This window comes from Phaseolus vulgaris, chromosome 7 (genome assembly GCF_000499845.2).
Source record: "Phaseolus vulgaris cultivar G19833 chromosome 7, P. vulgaris v2.0, whole genome shotgun sequence".
NCBI lineage: Eukaryota > Viridiplantae > Streptophyta > Magnoliopsida > Fabales > Fabaceae > Phaseolus > Phaseolus vulgaris.
Window position 1 is genome coordinate 35077086 of NC_023753.2, and position 11723 is coordinate 35088808.

Sequence of the window (11723 nt, forward strand, 5' to 3'; positions counted from 1 at the left end):
TAAATGTTGTACTTGAATATATACAATTACATGTATATTCTGTTGTCTGTTTGTATGTTAGTTGTATATTTATTTATACTTGATATATATAACAAATACTAAATATGTTGGGTTATTCAGAAGGAAGTTACAAATCTTAGATGGTTAATAAGAACGAGTTAATTGATAATAAAATATGTCTAATATAACATCACAAAAATATTTTGTAGATCAAATAAAATTAAAGAAGTAGTAAATAATATACATAAGTTGATTAATCATTTATAGAAAAAAAAAATGCTTCAAACGTTTATATGATATATCACAAATGATACAAAAGGGAACATGATTTAAATAAAATTAATGATCTTTATTGTATATGTTTGAATTTCAAGCAAATCCATGTTTTTCTTTGTGAGACCTTCCAAATAACTTTACAAAGTATGATTCAAGGAATTGAGAATTGTCTCACCCTTCTTTCTAATGAAGTTCTCATGTTTTTGTTTGTTGGGAGAACTTCCTATTGACTTGGCCTTTTTTTTTAAGCATATGCTTAAACTTTCTTGAAATGGTATATTTCTTTAGTTCATTTTTCCAACTCAACCACGAAAGTATATTCTTCCTCTTCAGAGATCTCAAAGCTCTATAACTCCATTTCGTCTGAGTTAGATCTACTTTAATGTAGACCACAATCAAACGATGTAGAGGTCTTCTTCTGCTCGTGATCTTGGAGGTGCACCTCGTGCACTCTCAAGATTCCTAAAAGTTCACAACACATGAACTTTTTCAAATCCCACACTTCTTGGAGAGGGTGGGTTTTGCCTCCCAACCCTTAGGCATGTTATCTACAAAGTTTTGGTTGATCTATGCTTTGGAGAAGTTTTTATCTAAAACTTTTAGACGATTTAAAAGATTCTGAATTCTTTCAAACATATCGTCCATGATTTCACCGTCCTTAATGGTGAAGAACTCATAGTGGCATGTGAGGGTGACAACCTTCCTTAACTGGACATCCTCATTTCCTTCATAGTTAATCTTCATGTAATCACATATCTCCTTGGTTGTTTCCAAAGTACTGAATTTTTTTATATTCGTTTTTAGACAAAGCATAGATATGAGTGTACCTTGCTTTGTTGTTTGGCTATATATGATCAAACTCTTCTTATGTCAAGTCTTTTTTAACACTTTGATGACAATATGTCCTCTCGTTATAATTTACCAAAGATGATAGTGTGTGGACTTCATGTACATCTCCATCTTGTCCTTCTAGTATGGGTAATCCTCCTCTAAAATTGTTGGTGTCCTTGTGAGGGATGCTCCCTTGGTGATTGGGTGTTATTCTATGCCAGCCATGTGTATTTTCCCTCTTGATGTTGTAAGATGCTCAACCCTTTAGCTTTGATACCAACTTGAAACATGTCAAATACACAAATTAAAAGGATTGAATTATGTATTTAAAATTTTCAAAAAATAAAATTTTTCGCAAAGCTTCATCGGTTAGATGTGAATAAACAAAGTTTGGGTTGTTTCTCTTGAGACACGTTTGATGAAGCTCATTAGATGCAACTTCAATAAGATAAACATACGGTAAAAAACTCTTTTTAAAATATTGTTTTTGCAAAACTAACATTCTTATGTTAGTGGAAGATAAATAACATGCAATAAAAAGAGATAAGAGATACTTATTATTACACATGTTATTTCTAAACTAGCTCGTCTAAAACACACAAACTAGTATAGTCAATCAAATTTCCACTAACATAAACTATCATTGTATGATACACATTGTTTTTATCCAACCACTCCTAACTACAACAACATGTATTCTTTGGACACTTTTGGTTAAGTTACAAATATTATTTGAACCACAACTATTTATGGCTAAGTACAAGTATTGTTTGGACCTAGCCACTCTTGGATAAAACACTTTGATAAACAAAGGTTGTGATCTAAAAGAGAACAAAGTTTTTCTCACTAAATGATATAAATGTGCACAATCTTTAAGATAGTAATAAACACAATGTTCTTCCTCACAAACACAAGGGTAAAAATTGCTTGAAAGCATTACAAACAAATTTACAAGCTTTTGTCGACCTTTCTTCTTCAAAGAAAACCTTTTTATATAGAGTTTAGAAGAAAATAGTTGTTGCAAATCCCTTTGAAGTTGTTGTGAGGTTTACAAGCCTTTCATCTTCTTTAGTTACTCTTAACCACATTAAGCACGTAGACACGTTAAATGCATATGTCTACTTTACACGACTCTTTTGATGCACAAGATGAATTATCAAGCCTAGGCAGGTGGCTTTTTTTCTCTTCATTGAAAGGCATATGGCCTGACATAGATGACTAATTCTACAACGTTGACATTTTTTCTTTTCTTAATTTTTTTTAGTGGAATAACTTTAAGCACATTCATCAAGAAATCTTTATGCTAACACATTGCAAGATCCTCTTAAGAGAACCGAAGAGACAAACATTCCCTGCATGCATAGAATAAACATTTGTAAGTCTTCGATGTTATCGTCTGTAAAAAAAAGAATCTTATTAATTGTCCAAGCAAAAATATATCAAACTAAGATTACAAGTGCAATGCTTACGTCTGTTCAGCCATAATACTTGGGTCTCTTAGGCTAAACAATACACTTGTGTTTTACTGATGCTTAACAAAATTATGTTTTACACTTTGTTAAGCATATAATCAAAACCAAGTAAAATGATATCTTGAACTTTGATATAACAATATTTGTTATACATTGATATCGTCAAATTAGCATTACAAAACGAAAAGATAAACTATAATAGTAAAGTACTTTATAAAATTATAAAATTATACATATCAATTTACAAAATAAAATATACAAAGATCTTTCTATACAAGATTACTAAGTCACTTAGAAATTTATGGAAGAACATAAACTTGATGCTTTAATCTACATGATTAAATCATAATATATCTTCTTTTCTTAATAAATTTTGTGCTTAATACTATAATCCATAAGACCACATTATCTTTTCATGTATTTCTATCCACACACCCATAAAACATACCTATCAAAGATGATACTATCATTCATATATATATATAATATGCATTCATTCAATGTATATAATACAAATATCACATATAATATATATGATGATTATATCATAAAAAAAATGTATTATATCACATATATTCACATACTACTTCATATATAAATATCTCCACATCCATATTATCAATATCATCTCATCATCAAATATGTGATTTCAACAAAATCATTTTGCCTACACAAGAGTAGTTCTTACATAGAGTAAAGCTTAAAACACTTATATCATTTCAAAATTTATCCATACTAAATTTTATATCTTCATAATAATTAAAATTGTTTAAAATAATTTAATATTTTATTAAATACTACTAGGTCTATTTTATTTAGTTTCACTTTATCAATAACTATTTTAAGCCAAAATTTAATTTATGACTAAAACATTTTCGAATCTCTTTTATTAGATAAATAATATATATTTATTTTTTAAAGAAAATTATAAATATTTTAAGTAAAATTTAGAATTTGAAGATAGGTAGTAGTATGATATTTAATGTTAATAAATATACAAAAACGAATGTTTAATTTTCACAATTTTATAATAATAAATAGTATAACGAGAGTAATTTAATTTATTTTTATTAAATATAACTAGTTTTATGATGTTTAATTATATTATATAATAATAAATAATATAATATTAATTTAACCTTTTATTAAATATGATTAGTTTCTTTTTATTTAATTATATTATATCAATATGTATTGTAAATTTAAAGTTTCAATAGGCAATATAATATATATAGTATAATATAATTATTTTAATTTAAAGCAAATGAACATATAAGTAATAATATAGTATCTATGGTTAATAGATACATAATGTCAAAATTAATATTTAATTATTAGATATATAATAAATAACATATTGAATGTAATTTAATTCTTCATTAAATATAGTTAAGTATATTATATTTAGGTTAATCTATTAAAAACTATTAAAAAATTGAACATAAGTAATAATATAATATTTTTTATGGACAGTTAATATTTGTATGACTACTATAAAGATAAAGTTTAAACCTAATATATTTTTTCAATACGCAATAATATTTGATATACAAACATTAACTTTTAGAAAAAAAAAACTATTTTAATATGCAAACAAATAAAAGATTATCATACACACAAATAAACTCCTATTACAAACATGTGTTAATTTGAATGAAAGATAGTACATTTCTTAATCACATAATAATTAATTTGATTTTGAAGTTTATATGTATTTAATCCTTAACCATACTAGGAGATACGTTTCTTACTAATTAAATAAGATTGTATTCTAAGAAAGTTTTAAAAAAGTAAAATCATTTTTGGTCAAATTTCAAACTATTCTATATCCTTAAATTTTAATTGAAAATACTATTTTTTTAATTTACTCTTAAAATAATTATCTTTTCACCGACTTTCTTAAAAATAATACTTTTTAAGATAATTTAGTTTTGCAAAATTAAGCATATTCTAACCTTTATATTTTGGAAGGAAGTGTTATAAAATTTCATTACAAAAGTTTTTTTTGTAATATAAAATACTTTGTCTGAATTAATTTATCATGGAAAATAAAATATAGATATTATCTTTGAAAAAAAAGACAAAATACAACTATGTAAAAATAAAAATATCAATATGAGTCTTCCCTAATCCCTACACGTGCCTCACCATTTCTTGTTCTCTCACTCCCTCTCAACTCAACTCTCTTCTGGGGTTTCTTCTCTCTCATTTTGTTACTGCAACAACTCAAGTACACACAACTAGAAAATCGGGTAAGTCTTAGTCTTTTGCTCTTTTGTTCATACCCATGTTTTTGTTTCTCATAATAGTTGCTCCCAACCCTATTCTTCCCTTGTTGCTTTTTCATTTTTTTCCCCTTCTTTTGCTACCATGTTTAATTTGCGGCTTTCCTCTCCATGAAATAATTGTAGATATCCCAGAAAGGTTGCAGTGTGTATGACTTAATATCATTGGGTTAAGGTATATATATAATTTCTCATAGCTGTTTTATTCTGGAACAAAGAAATGACACAAATTTGCACAATCCCAGAACAATGACAGCTAAAGATGCAGTCTTCAAAGGAGGTTATGCTTTACACCTAATAAAAGCCTATAGGTCATTCTTAATTCAGAACCAATTGCAGAGGTAGTGGAATTTTTCTTCAAAATACAAGTGTACTCCACCAAATGCAGCAAATAGTAGCAGAGATGGTAGATTGTCATAAAAGTTTACCCTTATTATTTGTACTAAAACCATTGACTAAAACTACTTAGCCAAACTTGTTACTGGGCAACCTTAACCAGACAATGTCCTACTTCATAATATCATAATAAGAAGAAAGTACAAGTAAAAACTTTTAAGAAAATATGTGGAATTGGTCTAGAACCAGACTAACACATGTAACAACGTAAAAGATCCTCATGTGACCGCAATTCTGCACAGATGACATGCAATGCAAACTTCTGCAAAATATAATCATCTTGTTTTTATGGAGATTTTAAATTGCGATTGCAATTGCAATTGCAGTTTGTTCACAATTCTTGATATTGCAGGAAATTGTGGATAAATGTGGCTGATACGACCACAATTTTGGTCACACAAACCAACCAAAATCCTTGATGTTGTGGTCAAAATGGTGGTCGCAGACCTATTTAAAACCTTTAACCTTTTCAAACAAGCCAGCAAAAGTCCCTACAAGGTAGGGAAACAGTCTCAATGCTCACCAAAAATCCTAAAAAGGGAGTTCCATGATCAAATATTTACTTTGCAATCATATATATTGAGGTCTTTAAATTAAATTAACAAAGATATAGATATAATCTAATTTGGAGAGTGTTTCTGATGAAATGTTGTCTCTTGCTGGCTCATCTCTTATTCACAACTATGTTATATGTGTAAACATGACATCTTAAGATTGTATAGTCTGGCTTTTTATTTTGTGACTTTAATTTTTTCATTTAAACACTTGGAATGTTTCTCTTCACTATTTTATGTATTTTGTTTACACATCTTTACTTTTACTTTTACTCGTTCCTTTATTTTATCTCTTTATAAATGCACTCTTAGGCTTCGATATGTCCTTTCTTTTCAGGGATGGAGGCCATTGGTTCTGTGGATGACCTCTTGGATTTTTCGTTGGACATAGGTGAGGAAGATGATGACGAAGACAAACCTAGGAAACCTTGTCCTTCACTTAACTCAAAATGTGGCAACCCATCATTGTTTAATCCATTGGTACCAGATGATCCGAACCATTCATATTCTGTAAGTTTAATATTCCAATTGACCTCTTTAGGAATGTTTATGGTCATGAGAAAATAGATTATATTGCTTTTTTGAGTTATGATTTGTTACTTTTTAGTGCTTCTGTGATGCAAAAAGAGAACCGATAAGAACATTTATGAATATATGGTTTGATTGGAATCAGCTGGAATTGGAATATGAACTGGTGGCTTGGGTGAGTGAAATGCAGAAATGGGATATCTTTTAGTGAGCATAAAAGGTTTCTAATTGACTTTCAACTTGTTTTATTAGGGTGCAACTTTTGTTGCCGGATTAGTATCTCCCAGTGGCCACTTTAGTTGTGATTAGTGGTGCTATTTATCTGATTAGGGGTTTCTGAAATTTCAAATCAGCTGGTGAAACTTATGTTTTCCTCCGTGCATGTCCAATGAAGATATGTGTTTTGTTTAAAATTAAATGGTGCTGAGAGATTTTTACTTATTTTTCCATTGACATAATTGTATTGGAAATCCTAGATTGGTAAATAAACAGTATATTCTGTCTCTTCACATACTTGGATGATTACTATGGTTCCAAGGTTTTCATAATGTGGAGCCATATGTTCCTATTTATAAGAAAATAAAACAGTGTGGACACTATTTTCTTGATCCATAGGTTACTCATCTTTGATTAATTGCATTGGTCTGATGCCTGTGTTGACTTGAAACACCATTTTTACTATACATACGAAGTTTAACATGACCCCACTTTTCATGTTCCAGGAGTTTGTGGAAGAAGAGCTTGAATGGCTATCCAATAAAGATGCATTTCCTTCTGTTGAAACATTTGTTGACCTATCATGTATTCAACCTGACACAGCCAAGATGCGCAAAACAACCCCAGCAACAACCCCAATGCTTGAGTACAGCTCAGGCAGTAGCAACAGTAATAACAGCAGTAACAGTATTTCCCTCCTAAACAGTTGTGATCACCTTAAGGTCCCAGTCCGTGCACGGAGCAAGAGACGCAGTAGGTGTCGCCCTGGTATTGCTGATGAAAACTCTGGTCAGCAATTCTGGTGGAGACAACCAAGTAATGAAACTTCCAAGGCAGAAGAAGGGATGAAAATCTCGCCAATTGGGAGGAAATGTCAGCACTGTGGGGCTGAAAAAACTCCACAGTGGCGGGCAGGTCCCCTTGGGCCTAAAACACTTTGTAATGCATGTGGGGTTAGGTTTAAGTCTGGTCGGCTTGTGCCTGAATACCGTCCTGCTAGTAGCCCAAGTTTTCGTAGTGATTTGCATTCTAATTCCCACAGGAAGATAACAGAGATGAGGAGGCAGAAGCAAACGGGAATGGGATAAAATGCAAAGTGGTAGTGAGCAGAGCTTTTAGCATTCAGCAAGCTAGGACTTAGAGATTTGATTTTCTTTTCGATTTTGATTTATTCTCATTTAATTTTTCGTTCATTTTTGCTATGGGTTGGTTTTAGACAGGGAAGTTAAAATTCTTGATTGAAAATGAAGTTAGGAAGGTCTTAAATTGCTTGTGTATTTGTTATGCAGAAAACAAGGAAGTCAAATTGGGATCATTTGATTTGGCTATTTTTTAAGGTTGTAACATGTAGAGGTAAGTTGCTGGAATGATGATTGTGGTCCCTTTTCCAAAGAGAAGCTATTATTCTTATCTGAACTAATTCTAATTTGTTAAGACAGTAGTGGTGCAGTTGATTGTTGAGGAAATATAGCACTATTCTAGAAGTGATGACATGATTCATGTATTTGAAGAAAGAAAAGATAAAATGCTGTCTTATGTAAAGACAGGTATTTCTTTATTATTTGATCCTCCTTCTGAGGGTCAAGATGTATGCAACAAAATTTGAACCAATCAAGCCTTGACTAATTGGTGGCAACATGTGTAATCTGTGTTTCATTGTCTTCCTTGGTTACAATTTGCATACACGGATAAGTTTCATTTTGGTTATAACCTGCAAGGGCTCGATATGATTGATCCTTAATATTGTGTTGAGAAATGGCTATTGCAATGCAGATCTGTACATTGTACTTTAGCTAGTGATCATTAATATCAGTGATGCAGCATTGAATTTACAGAACAAATACGTTTGTTTGTTTGATCATGTATGACAATTTGTAAAAAAATTTCTGGTACCTTCTTGGGGACTTGAATGGCCAGTCTCTGATGCTGCTAAATCAGTCATGGTGGAATTGTTTCCAATGGTGCCTTGTTCTTCATACTTCTTCCTCTATGCTTGCTACATGAAAGTTTTTGATCTTGGTAATTTGCCTCTGCACCTTTTCTTTTGAGAGATGGATAGGATTTACTAGTTGCTGACCCTGGTGTTGGTGAAGGTATGTAACTGCCCTTCTTTCCACAGCCAAATAAGAAGAAAAAAAAATTAATTTTCTGGTTGGGTGGACTAAAAATCTCAGTGCTTGTTTATCGCATTTTTTATCGAGTAGGGCATCAAATTTGTTTTCTTTTTATTTTTGAAAAGAAATTTGATTTCTTTTTAACAGTTTTTATCATGAAAGAAACAATTCACTGTAATTCTACTTTTAGACGAGCTTGGTGAAGTCTTCGAAGAAAAAAATAGTCTAACTAAACCACATGTTTTATCATTAGTAGTGTTTTTTTTTTTTTTAATTATGTAATTAGTACGAAGTGTTTAGAGGTTTTGTTAATGATTAATTTTGGTGAGAGAATTTAGTTGATATCTTTAGGGAGATCGTTTCTTCTAACTATTTTCTTTTTATTCACGAGATTGAACTTGAAATCTTGATTATGATGATCGATTTCGGTATTGTTCAAACCAAAGCTATAGATTATAAATTTCAAATTAATTGATAATTATAGTTTGTTTCTCTTACCATTGTTTGCCCAAGTTGGTTGCTTCTATTATTCCTTGTTATCTCATAATATCTTCAACCGTTCCTTTTTTTATTTATTTTTTGCCACTTTTAAATTTATGCTTTTAGGCCAGTCCAGATTTTGTACAGCCTTACACACCTTGGCAACAATTTCTTTAACACATCCATATCTTCTTTCTCCATCTCCATAGGCTGGAAAAATGTGGAAAAAGTCTCAATTGTTTGTACATTGGAAATATTTTGAGTTACATATTCAAGGATGGATTGTGCTAACTGGAATTTAAAAGTGTGTTTTAAATTATATAATTTAGAAAAGTACTTTAAATTCTACAATTTGAAAAAGTATTATGAATTACACACTACGAACAGACCTTTAAAAATTTAGTTTATAAAATTTTCCTTTCTTTAGTTAGTCATGTTTTAATAACATATAAGGTAAACTAGTTTGGGAAAATAAAATATTTACTCTTAGTATCTTTATATTGATTTGTCTTGATTTGTCCCGTAAAAGACTACATCTAGTTATTGATCAATTGAAAATTTACTTAGCATACTAATGTTGTAAAGATACACACGAATATTGTTTGGACCTCAACCACTCTTAGTTAAAACAACCTAGTATTATTTGGACATGTAACTACTCATAGTTAAAATTCTGAGTATTCTTTGAAATACAATCACCCTTGGCTAAAACCTTGAATATTGTTTGGAACCCGACCACTCCTGACTAACCCATTGAGTATTATTTAGAATGCAATCACTCCTACACGAAACCAAAATGTTTACAAAGAAAATGATCTAAAAGATCATCAGATTACTCACTAAAAGAGAGATTACATCTTAGAATGGATATATGATTGATTCACTCTTTTAGGCTGCTTTCGAACGCAAACAATGTTCATCATTACAACTATAAAAGGCTAAAGATAACTTAAGATCTTGTGCTCGTTCTTGTTGCAAAACTTTCATCAATCTTCTTTATATAAAGTTTGAAAAAAAATTGTAAATCTTTTATAGTCATTGTGGGGGTTTTCTTATGCTATTGCTCTAACATGCTTTGAAGTCGTGAGACAAATTAAATGCTTTTCAGATAATATTGAATGTGTGTGTCTTCTTTGACAACACATTTGGAACATGACATGGTTTCACAAGTCTAGACAAATAGTTTTTCTTAACTTTTTAAGCAAAACGTGGAGCCTAACACAAGTGATTGACTTCACAATACTAACATCTTTCCTTTTTCAGAAAAGTTGTATGTATGAAGTAGCTTCCAACATGTTCTTCAAGAGATCTTGATGTTGACAAAATGTTATGAGATCTTGAAAGAATAAAAAATCATTTATATCTATTCAATCAAAATTCTTCCAGTCAAAACCATACTTACATCATCTATCATTTAATTTTTACTAATGTCTCACTAAGAAAGGGACAATCGTCTAATTAGAATGCATACATAAGAGACCATTTGCAAGAATTTTTATTCAGTGATATATTTTTTAACGTGCTTATTTCTGAGACTATTTTAAATACTTATTCTTTTAAATTCTTTATGAAAAAAGGAATTATGACATAAAAGTTATCCATCTAGAAATACTTTGAAGATTTTCATTTCATATGGAGGGATTCTTATCTTAGCTTTCATAATTCTAAAAGTATGGTGGAGAATATATGAAATATCTCCATGACAAAATAAAGATCATTGATGTGTGCACACATATACTTGGAATTAGAAGCCATGAAAGACACATTTGGTCACCGCTTGTCACTTGCATCCATCTTAATACCACCAAAAATGGGACTTCGTATTGCTCTTTCATAGGCTAATATCCTTGAAGATCACCTTGTAAAAATATTTCATTGAAGCTAAAATGAACTAATAATTAAATTTCCTAAATGTTTCAACTTTTACAAAACATATGTATATTCAGATAATCAGTTCTAAGTAAAATAAAATTTCCATAAATAACAATTTCTGCATATTCACTTATAATTTTAACTTTAAGAAGAATTTGTTTTCTCTTTCTATTATAGAAATTATTATAAAAAAAATGTCCAAACACACCTATAAACTAAAACCATTAATTAAATTATAACAATGTTTTGCGAAGATTAATTCACTTGTTAAATCATTCTCTTATTCCGTGAAAATCATAATTTTTTTTTCTGCTAGATTTCGAACTATATTTTAACCTTAAAATTGTATTTAATTGTTTTTAATAAATAAAAAGTTAACATTTCTGATAAAACTCAGAGATAACGAAGAGTTTCACTCGTTTAAGCAAATTATATAAAATGAGATTATATTCTATGATAACAACTTAAATTTTTAATCCTAAATAAGATCTTTTGAGTTTTTTTTTTTCTTTCAAAATTATATAAAAATTTCAATTTTGTTAAATTTGTGCAATTATTTTTTCCTTCGAAAAAATACTTTATTACCAGTTTTACATCACATGTGCCTGCTTTTAAGTTTTAAAACATTACGTTTGTACGTTTGACTCTCTCATTTTTTATGGTTTGGGGATCAGAAAAATTGGTTCCAATTATATAGGT

The 11723-nt window shown here is 29.8% G+C and overlaps 1 protein-coding gene across 3 annotated transcripts; it reads left to right on the top strand.

Moving 5' to 3' along the window:
- Positions 1–4699: 4699 nt before the first annotated feature.
- Positions 4700–7978, top strand: LOC137830334 (GATA transcription factor 1). 3 transcript variants are annotated; one of them, XM_068637611.1, is made up of 4 exons: positions 4700–4831; positions 6152–6324; positions 7065–7657; positions 7848–7978. In XM_068637611.1, exons 2-3 carry the CDS (start codon positions 6154–6156, stop codon positions 7644–7646), a joined length of 753 nt encoding a protein of 250 aa, XP_068493712.1. In that variant the 5' UTR covers positions 4700–4831; positions 6152–6153; the 3' UTR covers positions 7647–7657; positions 7848–7978. The 3 variants fall into 3 exon arrangements, with proteins under 3 accessions (XP_068493712.1, XP_068493710.1, XP_068493711.1); XM_068637610.1 differs by adding an exon at positions 4991–5039 and having other exon boundaries at positions 4715–4831; positions 7065–7978; XM_068637609.1 differs by having other exon boundaries at positions 7065–7978.
- Positions 7979–11723: the final 3745 nt, after the last annotated feature.